The sequence below is a fragment of the Eleginops maclovinus genome, chromosome 6 (assembly GCF_036324505.1).
Source record: "Eleginops maclovinus isolate JMC-PN-2008 ecotype Puerto Natales chromosome 6, JC_Emac_rtc_rv5, whole genome shotgun sequence".
NCBI classification, from domain to species: Eukaryota; Metazoa; Chordata; class Actinopteri; order Perciformes; family Eleginopidae; genus Eleginops; species Eleginops maclovinus.
Window position 1 is genome coordinate 17,031,458 of NC_086354.1, and position 16,131 is coordinate 17,047,588.

At 39.2% G+C, this 16,131-nt stretch overlaps 3 protein-coding genes across 5 annotated transcripts; 1 reads left to right on the plus strand and 2 right to left on the minus strand.

Moving 5' to 3' along the window:
* Positions 1-3,804: 3,804 nt before the first annotated feature.
* snap47 (synaptosome associated protein 47) lies at positions 3,805-10,066 on the minus strand. 2 transcript variants are annotated; one of them, XM_063885847.1, is made up of 5 exons: positions 9,815-10,066; positions 8,874-9,395; positions 8,175-8,677; positions 7,748-7,872; positions 3,805-4,901 (listed from the first exon to the last, which is right to left on the minus strand). In XM_063885847.1, exons 2-5 carry the CDS (start codon positions 9,368-9,370, stop codon positions 4,755-4,757), a joined length of 1,272 nt encoding a protein of 423 aa, XP_063741917.1. In that variant the 5' UTR covers positions 9,371-9,395; positions 9,815-10,066; the 3' UTR covers positions 3,805-4,754. The 2 variants fall into 2 exon arrangements, with proteins under 2 accessions (XP_063741917.1, XP_063741919.1); XM_063885849.1 differs by having other exon boundaries at positions 9,929-10,060.
* jmjd4 (jumonji domain containing 4) lies at positions 10,060-12,442 on the plus strand. Of its 2 annotated transcripts, none has more exons than XM_063885846.1 (6): positions 10,060-10,761; positions 10,877-11,042; positions 11,134-11,259; positions 11,393-11,606; positions 11,752-11,898; positions 12,002-12,442. In XM_063885846.1, exons 1-6 carry the CDS (start codon positions 10,509-10,511, stop codon positions 12,335-12,337), a joined length of 1,242 nt encoding a protein of 413 aa, XP_063741916.1. In that variant the 5' UTR covers positions 10,060-10,508; the 3' UTR covers positions 12,338-12,442. The 2 variants fall into 2 exon arrangements, with proteins under 2 accessions (XP_063741916.1, XP_063741915.1); XM_063885845.1 differs by having other exon boundaries at positions 10,061-10,761; positions 11,393-11,660.
* An 89-nt stretch (positions 12,443-12,531) lies between these two features.
* Positions 12,532-15,691, minus strand: iba57 (iron-sulfur cluster assembly factor IBA57). Its single transcript, XM_063885850.1, has 3 exons — positions 15,223-15,691; positions 13,357-13,706; positions 12,532-13,240 (listed from the first exon to the last, which is right to left on the minus strand). The coding sequence occupies exons 1-3, from the start codon at positions 15,552-15,554 to the stop codon at positions 12,849-12,851; spliced, it is 1,074 nt and encodes a 357-aa protein (XP_063741920.1). The 5' UTR covers positions 15,555-15,691; the 3' UTR covers positions 12,532-12,848.
* Between the last annotated feature and the right edge of the window lie 440 nt (positions 15,692-16,131).

Here is a 16,131-nt window from a genome sequence, read left to right on the forward strand (position 1 = left end):
TTAGGATTATTTCACGTGCCCTCTTAGCAAGGGTCCAAGATGCTGCTCTTGTTTCCTAAGACACCTTGACATTTAATACAGAAGACTATGTCAAGTGCTTTTAAGTATGTTTTCACAGAGTCTGCAGTTGACCCCACTGGACTGTGTTCACAGGAGCACCATCATTACTGTTTTTGTTGGGGGATGCTCTATTTAACAGCAGGGCCTGCTATACACCGTCTTCTCTTTTAATCATCCAGCTTCAGTATAAACAATAGTTTAGGCTGAACACTAGTGCTGCCCTTGAGATCACTGGCCTGCTGCACTAATGGCTATTTACTTTCAAGGGACAATAAGTAACCAAGAAAGTCTATTTTTATCCTGAAATGACCCTAGTGTCAACCCCGCCGATGTGAAGGGGGGACACATCCTTAACTTTAATCAAGCCGCCGGCCCTGCAGGCTGTACGCTGTACGCTGGTGCAACAACCCTTGCGTGATACTTTTTTTCTTGTTCTCGTGTAAGCTCGTGTGACCTTAAGTCACTATAAAAAGCAGATTCCAAGAAGATTTAATGTTAAAATATCTGTCTGTCTGCAACTAGCTGGGGGTCTGTGCAGTGTGGCATCACTGAGGTGGGTAATTTATTGTAGGAGCTAAGTGTTTCCATTTGCAGTGAGAGCCACTAAAAACAGACTTGCTGAGGGGTTTCTGGGGGGCCTGCTTGTAAAAGTACTGATGCAGTGTGAGCTGGCTCATAGCCTGACAACCTGTTTGGGGAGCTATATTGATGGAGTTTTAATGAATACATAATCCAGTCATTACAAAAAAGACGCTTCACACTTGCTGATCTTGCAACTACAGACTGTTGTGTTCTTATTGACTTTAAGCAGAGAAATGGTATGCCATTTTTAAAAGAGGTTTCCCAAAGAAAATAAACAAGACCTGCAAAGAAATATCTATTGTTGGTTTCGGTTTCTGTGCGGGTGCGGGTGCGAATGCAAAGATTTAAATCCAGACGACCAAATTACAAAAAACAAAACAAGATCAAATCAAATATATGCCTCTGAATCCAATGGAAGGGTGGAAATACAGTAAAAAATGTCAAGTATACATATACAGAGACATTTACATTTGCATACTTACAGTATTACCAAGCCAGACCCCACATCATTTTAAAACCATGATACTTTCTGAGGTGCTCAGGTCATAATGCACTGAATTCTTGTAATGGGCTTAAACTCTCCAGTAGCAACTCACTGCTGCCCTCTACTGAATCTAGAAGCACACAATAACAACAATTTTGTCAAACTAGTATTCTTTATGAATTATTGTATCCCCTCATGGGAAGTTTAACAAGTTTATCCTGTGTTTTAGTAATATTAACATGGTGAGACTTTGTTTTTATGTGGAACTGTTCCTCACACCTGCTCAGTTGACCTAAAGTAATAACACTTAACAGAAGTAGCAAGTAATACAGTGGGTGTGTGAAAAGCCAAGCACTTAAGTAAGGTTCAGGTAGGTTGTAATGTGGGAAATCACCTGAAGTTGATTTGAGGCTGATACTACTGTACAAACCACAGTCAAGTTGGGTTTGGCTGAATAGCTGTTAAAACCTGTCACTAAGAAAAGAGAACAAATAAAACAGAAAAACCAAAGTGCGCTTCAAAGACCAAGGAAAACATAACAATAAGTGCAAGAGCACATGATATCATCATGCAGCTCAGCATCTGGGAAAGTACCATGATAACGGCCATACGGAGCACATTTATGGTTTGTCTAAACTAAAGAAAGATCCAAATCCAAACAATGTATGTGCAAGGAATGTATATTCACAAAAAAATGGTCTAATGTTGATCCACAGTCTGATATCCGTGTCCTGAACAGAAGAGAAAAGGATAGCACGGTGATACACATAGATAAAAGATTATATTTGTGTTGTTGTTTCATATGACTTTTTTGTTGTAAACTACATAAACATCCCTTGTTTGGACTCATGCACCTTACTTCCAGCTAGTTTTTTCCCCAGTTCTAACATTAACCAACAGGCCTTATTTCGTGAAACCAGAAACTCCCTCAGCAAAAGGAAACCCAGCAACACCTGCACTCGTGGGAGGCCGGCCAGGACGTGAGTCAAAATTCAGGCCATTAGACAGAGACACAGTCCAATAGAACACTAGAGGAGAAATTCCTCTAATATTTGGTGAATAATTTCCAGGTCTGCTCAACATCAACGATTACTCAAAAGGTGTACATGTACTTCATTGTGAATATTATACATTGCTAAGCACACATCTTAATGAAAGCATAAAACTTGAGATAATTTATTTAGTTATTACAACTTTGAAGGGTAACGTGCTTAAATTTAAAAAATATGTCACGATGAGACATTGAAAAACATACTAATTTGGATGATGACTCCAGCCCATTTGTATTGCAATCACGTCTCCATAACTTGAAGCTCAGTGTAACCCACGTGTCATCGAAGCCAACAAACTCGGGCTGTTTTTTCCCAGAAAAGAGTTGATTGATTGGCCATCGATGGAGACTTGCTCGTTGAATGAGAACACTCGCCACAGAACTATCGAGTAAACAGACTTGGAAGTCAAGGCCAGCAAAATCCCTTGTGTCTCCATACCATCCGTTAGGAAGGCAAAGCCGGATCTCATGTATCTGTGGTCAGACAAGACCGCCACCACTTCCTCGTATTGCAAGGCTGCTTCAAAACCACGCCAGTGTGTGCTCTATTTCCCTAACCCTTTTTTAAGTGTTGGAATTCACATAACCATGTGGTGTGCTTCTGGAGTTTGGGACTTCCAGAATCTCACTGTTTATCACTCAAATAGACAAAAATAAACAGTCCATGCTGAAAACATTTTCAACCGTGCTGGAAGAGCTTTTCATAATGTCATAACTAGGCATCCCTTTACTGTTTTCATGTGTTCTGCTTTCAGTCTCACATCTTTCATGGTGGGCTGTGTTTAATAGAAGTGATAAGTTCATGCTAACTAGGACCAGACTGTTGAGTGAGGCTGTCGGTCTTCTTTCAAACTCTTTTGTGTAAGGCGTCTTCCTGATTCATAATTGAGAGCGCAGCCATTATCCAAAACAAATCTGGTCCAATGTTGACATAAAGTCATTCCCCCCTTGTTAAAGGCAGTCCAACAGGGGTGAACGTCTGATGCCAACAGTCTTGGTGCCAACAGGATGTTATAATAGTAGTAAAAAGTTAGCCACTTCCAGACAACAGCATGCACAGCGGATGAAACAATAATTAACATACGTTTCTAGTTTGCGAGTGTTTTGATATTCTCCGTTGCAATTTGTTACATGGTAGCCGAGTACGAGGGCCGGTGCCCCCTGACTTTTTATTAAGGATTGCTTTCAGGAGGTTCATTTCAATTATGTTCATCTCTTCAATAAAACTGAACCCGACTCGCCATACAATAAAACAAAAGATGCTGTTAAGTTATGCCCGTTTTTTTGGCTTTAATAGTCATTTTGTGCCATGCTCGAGTGTTCGGTTGATTTCAGTCGATTGTTATTCCAAACATGCTTATGACACTGATCTCAAACTAGTTCAAAAGGCATATTTCGAACAGACCTAAGTTTATATGGTTTATAGACTTTGACCGATTGTGTTTTTTTACCCTTTACTGTTTAGTCTAAAAGTTTCCCAGTTCAGTTAAAAAGAAACTACCTTTGCTATTTAACAAGAAATAACTATATCAAAGAGCACTTAAGCAACTCTTCTAACTAACCGCACTTCAAAGGTTAATGCATTTTAAAATGTATCAAAATAAACAAACACTAGTTTTACTCATGATAGTTGGAGTCTTACTTTTATTTCAGATCATATGACATGACAGGCCTACAATTGTGATACTTTCCTAGCTGAATTAAAAAGGAAAATGAATTCTAATATTTGAAATGCCAGTTGTGTTGCTTCATTTGTTCCATTTGTTTGCTATAAACAGATGTAGGTGTACGTTTCCCTTTAAATGTATAGCTGATCATTTAATTCCATCCAATGTCAGGATAAGTTTAGTTTGATCAGCAAAAGCAGCCCATTTACAGCTCTGAAATTATTATTTTGAAATAAATTCAAGTATAACTTTCAGCTTATTACAAGTTGACAGTCATAATAGAACACAATAAAATCACAGTACATGCATCTGTCACTTACAGATTATACAGAATTCAATTATCAAACTCTCACAAGACATACAGTAAATGATGAGATCAATATGGAGTATTTAGTGTACAATATTTAAAAACAAATCATGGAAGCGTTTTCCGTTCTGGTTTTCCCAGGCATCCAGAGTCACGACTCCCAAGCTTTATTATTTCAGGCATAATGAAAGCTATTCACCATTTGGTTGGCAATCGGGTGCTGCTTTTTCGTTTTAACTCCACCAAGTAATGATAAACGTAATACTTGGTGTGCTGTGTTTGAATTATTTCAAAAATAAACAAAACAAAACAATAAATACATATTTTAACACAAAGTCATAATTTAAAAGGCAAATTTCAAGGATTTTGGTGAACGTAATTAGTATCAGGCCAACAATCCGGTATGTCCCGTAAATCACATGCACTTAAACCTGTGTGATTATGTAATTATAAGCAACGAAATGCTGTCAAGTGTCTTAAGAATATGCATGTCCCAGCTGCTGTGTTATGCTGGTCCAATATTTTACCAATCCCGTGAAGACGATTAGGAAGCTTGCTGTGCACCCCTAAGGGTGGGGGGCGTAGGACTCCACGTTGTCACAGCTAGAGCAGTCTTTTCATGCGGCAGGTGTGCTTCTCTATGTGCATGGTGGCCCGGTCAGTGGAGCTGGTCAGGTCGTTTAGAACATCATCCTGCCGCTCCAGCTCTGTCTCTGCCTCAAGGGCAAGGGTCTTCAGCTGCATCAGCATCTACACACACAGACAGACATACACACACAGTCATGTTTTCATCACTGTAGAGGACATTGTCTTACAATCTATCCAGGAGACTTACACTAACCCTAACATGCTGACGAATCATAACCCTTAGACCCTAAATTCTAACCTAAACTTGAACCCTATATAGTCTAATGATTTATGTCTGCAGGGGAGAAGAGAAACCGTACAAGTCAACACCAAACAGATACTCATGTTGCAGATATAATATGATATATTATGCAGAATAAAAAGCTTAAGAAGATATTCAAATATCCTGTTGGCTTATCTCCTGGGTTCATTGATATACAATACTGTTTGTTTTTCTGCTCTCTGTGATTTTAAGGAATACTGCAACCTCATCTCCATGGCCCAACAACTGTGTATGTTATAGTTGATGGAATAAGTTAAATACAAGGTGATGTGCCAAGCAAAACCTAACAAACACTACTCACAACCCCACCACCATGGTTTCTAAACTAATATTAAGTTTTGCTACAAATGCTCTCACACACCCCTCGACATTATGTCAGTTTTCACTGGCTGGTACACGTGGTCACTGACACCGAGCACAGAAACAAGACCAGACAGCAGTTTGAAAAAAAGGATAGTATGTCAATACACAAAGAGGAGCACATGTATTCGCTCACTCAGGTCTGTCCCACCTTGCATTTAACATTCACAGGAGTTTCGGTGCGTCATACAAAAACAGAGAAAATGAATATTTTTAGCCACTGCTTATTCAATGGTGAGAGGATTTAAGTCATGTAGAAAGCCCTAAAATTAAACATTTAGGCTAGAACCGAAAAAGCACATGAGCTTTGATGCTGGTCTTGTGGATGAGAGGGCTAATTTCAGGACTTTGAATTGATACAAAAATACAGTACATGAAATCTACGAATGAGTTTGTGCTGATATTAAAGATGGAATTTCCAACCTCAAACAATAATACTGGTATAAGATGATTGGACAAAGGGGAATATTTGCTAAAGCACTTACTGCAGGAAATTAAGCTTAGTGACCGTCTGAACAAGTTGCACCACTGTAGATTTTAATCTCAACATGAATTACAATAAGAGTAGGGTGTGTACAGAAGCATAGCATTAACTTCAAATTGGCAGCCTTTGAAGTCTGAACCATTATCAGCTGTAGACAATACGGCATTTATGAATACAATAAGCCAACCTGGATAAATGGCCTATTGCTGCCACTGCTATTATACATTTGTTTGAAGAATGATTATATAGACAAAGACAATAGTTGAACAGTGTACATTGTTATTGTGCACAATTAATTAAATAACAGGTACACAGTTGTGGCGGTAGATTTTAGCCGATCTGAAAGAACCCTGAGAACTAGTTCCAAACCAAATAACAACAAAAGACAAACTTGGAGACCCGATCTTACAAGTATTTCCAAAATGATAACGTTACTCCTTAAAAAAGGTTCCACGCTATACATGACACTTTTGGATAAACAACTATTTGCTATGTGAGATATTGGGGAGTAAATTTGTCTCCGCTCTAGCCTTGCATGCATGTGAGTTTCTTTGTATGTTTTGCTACCTAATGGCCGCTGTTCTACAATGTACTCATACGGTGGTTACTGCTGATAACACGGTCGAGACCAGCGGCGTTATTCTGTTAGCATTGTTGACATAGCTTGAAACATTCTCGCTGTTAGCAACAATAGCTGCTTGCAACAATAGCTGCTAGCCAGCCATGGACATGTTGAGAGCCTAGTGGAGGAAATCCTCCAACATATACTGTATATGCTCCAAACTCCCTAGAGAGAACCTTTATAAAGAATATCATTAACTAACCGTTGCACAAATAGAACTAAAATCTGCAATGCTGCAGTAGCCCAGTAGAATTGTGCTTTTAGTTGTTCACTTCAGCTAGGTTACGGAGTTGTTCAAAATCCACCTCAATGAGAAAAAGTTTAGACAGCAAAGGAATCTCAACAGAACCAAGAGTTTTTGGCTGTAAATATCAGCTAAAATGAGATGTGAATTATAATGATCCCTACAATGCTAAAGCCCAATACAGAAGATGTTGTTCCACCCTTAGGAGCCAGTTGTTGCTTTCCTTGATACTTTTGAGAGGCTTTATTTGACATATTCAAACATTTAATAATTTTCCATCAGTGTGGGCAATTAATACATTCTGTGTTGAAGGTCGAATGTCTTTAGGATCCTAAAATCTAAATTGGTTATAACACTTTCAAAAAATAATTTGAGGGATATTTACCAAAAATATTTATGTTTTGCATTTAAAATAAAATCAAAATCAGCAAATATACCATTAAAGTTTCAGTGACACGTGAACATTCCACATTAATTCAATCATCTCAATGCCGCTTGCAGATTGTATCTCAGCAAAATTTAAGAAAAACAAAAAGTAGATTACTAAAATGTTTTTACAGTACATATATATATATATTTCTAAGGATTTTGAATAGTGTGTCACACAAAAAACAAATATCTGAATGATAGGCCTGAATATGCGTCACTGTTTAAATTTTGCCACCACAGACCATTTTGCTAACATTCTCAGTGTTGAGAGGTTCTGAATGGAAAGACGTTGTAAAGTCTGACCAAAAAACTGAACAGGTTTCTTTCCAACTCTTAAAACTAGTATGGACTTTGGTTTGTGGTCTCACTAAATCACATTTTAATCATACAGGATGAAAAATAAAAATCATTATAGTGAATTTTAGGTTGGAATCAAAATACATTTCACAAAAACCATAGGGTTGTTTACTATAATACATATAAATACAAACATGAAAGTTTGAAATACAACCTTAGTGCATGCTTGATATATTAACACAGGTCTCACCTGTTTGAGTTCCTGGGCCTCAGCCTGACTGACAGATGGCTGGAGGACGTGCACCTGCAACTGGGACAGCGCTCCTGCTGGGACCTCAAGTGGGAGCTCCGTGTCTTGGCACATCTGTAGCAAACCTGACTCCATGGGTGGAGAATGTGAATAATTGCAGAGTGCATATGTAGTTTATGTGGAATCCAGACAGTAAACTCAAAGCAACTGTGGCAATCAGGACAAAGTGACTCATCAAAACAAATTTCTGTCAAGGAAAGACACCAATAACCGTGTCCAAAAGTAATGTGGATGAGATGCTTTTACATTTGGCTACACACTTTTAGATAGAAGTGGAAACATAGAGCTTTACTGCCACTTAGTGGTCAATTTCATGCTAGATGTGGAAACAGTGGAAGAGTATTTATTTATATTAAACATAGCTTACCTTCATTCCAGGTTTGCCCCTCTGTGTCACACGGAGATGAAACTGGAGTTGCTCGGAAAGCAGTGTATTCACTAGTGAACTGCACTTTTTTTTTGTATTGAATCTCTAACACCGACATTGCTTCTGGCATCTTGGCAGACAGGAACCTGTAGCATATATCTGGTTTGCCAATGAACCGCTGTCTAACAGTGATCTCATATGGACTGTGCACTCTAACTTCGTCGATATCATTTCTTTCAAAGCGGTGAAGGAGTTGACAGTTTATGTCTAGAACCTCCAGTGAGGACACCAGCACCAACAAGCATCCAGGTTTTAAGTCTGAGTCCCCTCCTTTGGTCACTACAGCTGGGATGCTTGCGATGACCTTATTTCTACCAGACCCTTTACCAGCTGCTGAACGGGCCGCAGCTCTTGCAGCGTCCTCCGCCTTAGCTTCCTGCTGAGTTTTCCAGGGAAGTTTACCAAAAGGCCACCAGGGGGGAGATTCCAGCTCTGACAAAAGTCTGCAAAATAGTTAAAAGGGAAAGGAAATTTCATAGCATTATGACTTGTTTTAGTATCACTGTACATTAGGCTTGTTTTGTATTATAAATCTACTTAGTGATCAGTCCAGAGTACAAGAATAAAACAAGACTTCCAAATAAAAAAAGTGCATAATAACAGGACATATCAGAGTCAGGACATTTTTTTGATAATTACTTATCAGCCACGCCCAGATCCGAGTCAATCTTCTCCAGTCCCTGCATCGCATTGTCAAACTGTTCTCCTTGGTGGGTGAGAACCCTGCCGGTGTCCTCCAATCTTTTCTGGGCCCCAGCCACCAGGCTGATCAGCTCACTGCCTTTAGAGGGTTTGCATTCGGCCCCCCGTGCCTCTGAGCCGGGTGACAAGAGGCGTTCCCTCCAAAAATGCTCTACCACGTTATAAACCACCACCCTATTAGGCTTAAGGGACCCAAACCAGTGTTTCACATTGCCCTCTTCAAGCACTGTGAGAGTGCTGAAGATGAAACTGGATGACTCCATTTTGATCTCCATGATCCTGGAGAGGCGAAAGCTGGTTAGACTCTCCTTACTCTGGTTAGAGACAAAGCGCACCATGGTCCTGGTGAGGGACAGAGTGCCAGTTTCCCACCGCTTCTCAGTGTTGATGTAATAGGAGCCAGGCCAGCTGTGGATAGGAACATCCCGGCTCATTTTGTAAGGAGTTACAGTGATTCACCTAGAACGACAAATATGGTTCAGTATAACACATGTACTATACTTATGCAAAGAGGTGGGAAAAGTACTCAGGTACTCGGGTACCTTTAAAAAGTAAAAGTAGAAGAATTTTTGAAATAGTTCTATTTAGGTTTTGATTATATTTCACATCATTTATCAAAATCTAAAGTAACTAAAGATATTAAATAAATGTAGTTGAAAAGTACAAGATGTACCTCTTAATTGAAGTGGAGTAGAAGTACAAAGGAGCAGAAAATTGAAATACAATTATCTGAAAATTGTACTTAAGAACAGTACTTTAGTAAAACCACTACTACTACAACTTTAAACCACTGCTAATGCACACATCTTTACTGTAAATTACACCATAAGTTAATATTAGCAATGACTTCAATTTCCTGATAGTAAATACAAACGTACCTCAGAGTTTAATAACGGATCCTAGCAGCAGCTGAGGCTGAGGCGTTTACACTGACAGCTTCATAAGAAACAGCCTCTAAGATTGCGTCATTATAACGTACTAAACACTCTTACCATTTAACACTTCCTCTTGGTGCATTATATCCGTCCAACAACACATTAATCGACAACATTACCTTGTTGTCCTGACCAATAACGTTGTTACCCTACACTCCTCTCAGTAGGCTGTTTATTACGGAAGTGACGTCACTGAGAGGCACGGCTGTATTTACTGTCCGACTTGAATATTCTGCTGTCAGAAAAGGCTATCGCGACAAGGTTTTGTAAAACATAATTATTTTTAACTAGGGCGGGCAGTTTCTGAATAAGCGAAAATAGCCTACAGCATAATATGCTAAATAAATAGAAACAAACTAAATAAAAGCATCGGTATCTTATGTGTGTGTTTCGGGAACAAAAAAAGCTGCTATTTTTAGGATGGGGTCATATTCAACGATATGTCGTGAAATACTTTTAGCTCAATGTAGATTTTTTTAGCATAATATAGCTCGAGATTGACAGAAGAAGTGAAAATGTGTACGTTATGTAACAGTTAATATAAAGCAAATCGACCGACGAGCTTCTCCTTACAGTCTTTTGCTGTCTAAACGCTGACAGCTAAGCTAACAGGCTAGCAGAGGTCTTGTTTACCATTATGGACAGGGACGCGTACCGTAACTGCTGCAGCCTGGTAACAATACCGAGACAGTCTTACGAACAGTTTTGGTCTTCACATTTTTTAGATTACATCGACAAGGAACTGAGCTATTCCAAGTTTTTTAAGAAGTACTTGCTTCCCAATCACCCATGCATGTTTTCGAAAAGGTTTACAGAGGACTGGAAGTGTAGAAAACAATGGGTGTCTGACGAAGGGAAGCCGAATTTCCAGAAACTGCTGCAAGAGTTTGGTATGTAGCCCTATTACTTGATAATGATAATAACCTACTACCATGCATCATGATGCAGCTGCTGCATTGGAAGCTGTCATGCAGTGTTAATTAATAATGTTTTTGTTTGTTTCAGACGAGACTCCTGTTCCTGTTGCAAACTGCAATGCAAAGGAGTACAATGCAAACCCTAAACAAGTAATGCCTTTCAAAGAATTTATACACTACTGGAAGGAATACATCCAGAATGGCCACTCCTCACCTAAAGGATGCCTCTATCTCAAAGACTGGCACATGTCAAGGTGTGAATTGATACAGACAAAAGAGAGATTTATTTTAGTCGGCACAACTTGCAAAATATGTAACTATGAAAGTGTTATTATTGTTCCACAGGGACTATCCAGAGCATAATGTTTACAGCACACCAGCCTTCTTTTCTTCTGACTGGCTGAATGAATACTGGGATACGATTGAAGTGGATGACTACCGATTTGTCTACATGGGACCTAAAGGCTCATGGTATGAATCAATTAACGTTATGTTGGCAAAACCAAGATTACATTATGTTGGTCTCAATATATTTATTGTTATTATATTTATGGGGAGACACATGTGGGACATCTCTCAATCATATTCACTTTCTGGTCTCCAGGACTCCGTTCCACGCCGATGTGTTTCGCTCCTACAGTTGGTCTGCAAACATATGTGGCAGGAAGAAATGGCTCCTGTATCCCCCAGGTCAGGAAGAGTTTTTAAGGGACACTCACGGCAACCTCCCTTACGATGTAACATCAGCTGAGCTTCGAGACAGAAGCCTTTTTCCCCACTCTGAGGAAGCTTGTCAACCTCTTGAAATTATACAGGAGGCAGGTGAAATCATTTTTGTGCCCAGTGGGTGGCACCATCAAGTTTATAATCTGGTAGGAAATATAAATTCACCAAATATATGCAAAAATGAATTCAAAATTAAACATCTATTTACTAAACTTCCCTCTCTAATGTCTATTACAGGAGGACACCATCTCTATAAATCATAACTGGCTGAATGGCTGTAACGTAGACATCATGTGGCAGTTCCTTCAGAGTGAGCTATTGTCTGTTCAAAAAGAGATCGATGAGTGGAGAAACACGATGGACTCGTGGCATCAGCACTGCCAGGTACTTCATGGGCCTATCAGCTTCCATGCTTTCTTGAAACATGCCGTTGCCATAAATGTTTGCAATGTCATATTTAAAGTTATTGTTGTTTGCTACCTTTTAGGTCATTATGAAGGCCTGCTCTGGCATTAATTATGCAGAATTTGCCTCGTTCCTGAAAATCATTGCTGAACACCGGATGTCTTTCCTTAATGCCTGTTCCTCTGGGGATTCCTCCGATTACCCACGGCATCTCTCAGAGACCCTCACCACACTTGGACCTTACCATGCTGCCTTTGACCTCCAAAGAGTGGCTCACATAATTGAATGTCTTCTCTGCAATGAAGATTTTAAGCGGCTCGACCATTCAACTTTGACTTTGCAGCCAGAAACCATGTTACAGCAAATTCGGGACACCATACAGTCCACAAGAGGGCAGCATCTCCTTTATCAAGAATAAGATGTGCAGTGGCGTCTCAACAATGCTATCGACTGGAAACGGCTTGAATGAAAAGTGCCAATATGTTTACTGGAAATAAGTGAATAATAAAGGTCTTACTTCATCTTTAGTTTGAGATGTGTTTTTTATCTTACAAGTTGAATGTTTTCTTTTGCACTGACATAAAAAGATAAAATAAAAGATACACAAGGTAATTGAGTTTTTGTATTGCTTTTGTTCATATTTATTCAACAACCACCAATACCAAATGACTGTTGGTACATCCTGTTGTATAGTGCTGCAATAGATTTGATAAATAGCATAATTCTTTTGTGATTAATACTTTACATTTTTGTCACTGTAAAACTAGATTGTATAACAAACAAAACAAAATCACTCGCACACATGGATTAGTGCCACACAGCTGTAAAGCAATGACAGTGTAACATACTGTACTTCAGGGTTCAGTCTATGAGAAGTCTGTCAGATTCAATGTACGTCACATTTAGGGAACTATAAAACGTCCTTCTCTTCAGTTGTTCTTCACGTCTTTAGGCCACCAGTCTGGCACAGAGGCCTCAAGTGCCACTGTGGTGTCATCAGAAGATTTGAGTGTCAACGCTTCTTTGGCATGAGCCATGCGGATTAAGCTCAGACCCAACTCATCAACCCCCGCTCGGTACTTCCCAGCTGGCTTCCCTGACTGTGTTTGCAGTGCTGCTCCGTCCTCGAGGTCTGGAAGAGGAGCTGACAAGCGTACTGGCATCAGGCGTTTACGGATCACCCCTGTGTGATGAGTCCTGGCTGTGAGCTCCTGGCCAATATAACAGCCCTTGCTAAAACTGATACCCTGCATGTAGACAAGATTTGATTCTAGTGGCAGTGCCACCCCAGGGGGAAGGTCTTTCACTCCCTCAGGAAGTCCTAGACAACAATGACAGCAGAGGAAGTGAACAAAATGTCAAGAACATGTGCATACAAACTCTTAATTCTTCTAATTTCTTTTAAAGACAATATGCTAGTATTCTATCCGACCTTACCTATTGCATAGCGATGTCTGTGATAGTCGACCATGTCACCTTTCTCACATGATGCAATGATATCCAAGGGGTTATCTTGACTGTCCAACACCAATCTCCAGCCCATTTCCTGAGTTCGAGGATCAGCCTCCCATACCAGAGCTTTGTCTGAGGAGGAAAGCTCAGGTTTACTGGCCTCTTGACCTGCTGTCTTTTGCTTTGAGAGCACTGCGCACACAGACAGCTCTGGACAGGGGTTTATGTTGACCTTTCGGCGGAGTTTGTACATCTTCAAATGTCTCAAGATGGAGTGCTTAATTGTGCTGTCACACTCCAAGAAAACACCCGGCCCTGCATCAGCTTCTTTCAGACTGAAAGGGAAATACAGCAAATTAAATGCCTCGCACAAGAAAAATAAAACATACAAACTACAATTGGTTGATTCACCACATTCTTTTGTGATGCATTGATAATTGATCTGCCTAGATAACTACAGATAATTTTTTTTTTTTCTTTCCTGGAGAGACTTTGGAATAGCATCAAAAGATACATAGCATAGCTGGATTATAAGACAAGGTTGCTAGGCAAAGTTACTAGGTACTCCAGTGTCACTGGTTACCGAATCCACTGCCAACACATTTTAGTACAGGTCCATTAAATGTTGATATGATATTTTTTGACAACTTCTGTTTATTATCATCTTTCCATCAAAAAGAGGCTTCACTAAGTTACATAGGTTCGTTTTATCTTTTTGTCACATCACAGACGATTAGAAAGATATTTCTTAGATTGGAATATCTTAAAAGGTGATTAGCTCCTAATCATCACAGTTTGATCAGTTTATAAAGTGTAATGGAATTGCAACTCATAAGAACGATTCATCCTCAGAGCGCAAACTATATTTTCAACTTAGTCGAATCAGCAGTCTGCGTGGGAAGAACTATTCTGACAAGCTGCACCAACATTGTCAGTGCGGAAGATCAAAATATGCTACATTTGAGTTTCTGACATGTGCTGTGTGCCTGGAGCTAGAACTTATGAGGTTATGTTTGCACAGTAATGGTAGGTGGCCCAGCATTACCATTTATTACCTATTTATATTTCATTTTAGGGCTTAGGGTGTTCAAAACAAATATTGTTTTTTAAGTTAAGCTGCTGACCCCAGTGACTCCAAATTAACGCAGCAATGTAGTTAAACACCGGTAGAACATTTTTCCTTTCTTATATTAATATTTGAAGAACTTTTTTGTCATGTGGTCGAAACGAATTTTCAATAAAGAAACTGCCAAATTTTCATTACAGTATTCATATGAAATAAAACAGTATAACATCTTATAAAATCCAGTGTAGTAATACAATGGTGCATAACTTAGAGTCACTTGTTGCAATAACATAGTGACGTTTAAAACATCCAATCTTTCGATAAAAAAAGAAAAATGCTCTTTTTTTTAATATATCAACATATTATAGAAGATGGACCAAAATCCAACAAAAAGAGGTGTGTGCTACTTTTACAGTTACACTATTACAAATAACAATGGTTTTGTGTCCTTCAAACGTCTGTGAAATATCCAACCTAAAATGTATTTCGGGTCATTGAGTATAACTCAACAGCTGCACCTCTTCTACTATTTTGACTGATCTAAAGTGTGGACTGTTTGTTAAATCTCATTTAAAATGAATTGGACTAATTTCTTGGAAGCTCAAACACAGTTTTATATAACGTTTTGATCCAGGTTGTATAAACAACACTGGGTTCAATGCCTTGAGGTTTGTTGGGCTAGTACTTACTCCAACAACTGCACTTCCAAGATAAGTAGCAACTACCTCCTGTGTCCACTGCACACTGCCATTAGTGTAAATAGTATTGTAAAAAAAGTACTGCACCTGTACAACATGATGTCAAATAGTGTTCTCCCTTGTACATTTAGCACATGTGAGTACATGGCTGTGAGTCCAGGCTCCTCCAGCAGCCCCATGTCATTGGTTACAATCCCCTGAAGAAACGAACTCGTGTCTTGTCCCTCGATTTTAAGTAAGGTCCTTTGAGGAAGGTGATAGCACACAAACTGTGCTGCTACATTTCTCTGCACAGTGTCCTGGCTGTACCTTCTGACACGGGCACCTACTGGGGCCGAAACACCGGAGAAAAACAAATGCCGACCGGTGTATTTTCTGGCGGACGTGAATGCTCCCCTGGCGAAACACAGAACCCCCATTTTGTGTTATATCACAGGAATGTGTTCAGTGTTCAATGTATAGGAGACACTGCCTTTGTTGACAGAAGTCGACGGCTACATAAGACAGGACATCTCAGTTCGCTCTATCAGTAAGGGCTCCATTTTGAAATCCCACAATGCATTGCTCGATAATAACAAAATACGTGTGTTCCCCCCTAGTTACACAATTTGTATATCTGAAGGATTAATATTGTACAATAACTGAATATTTGACAATTATTATAATAACTTTAACTTGATTTACTTTGCAGATCAAGTAAGTACAGTGTCAATTATTTTTAGGCAGATGCCATTTGCACTATATTGGCCACTGCTATTCGTACCCATGTGAGATAATGCTCTTTGAACCCGGGTGGAAATTGTAATTTTGAAATAAGAAAACAAAAGAAAAGGAATCTTAAAGGAGTGAAATTGAGCAAATACAATTAACAATAATATAAATGTACATTTGTTACAGAAATATTTTTGAACTAGTGTCTGACCATTTGGCTATCCAAATCTCAAAATATGTAATACTTTATTGTTGACTGCTCTGATTCAGTTAAACATACTATAA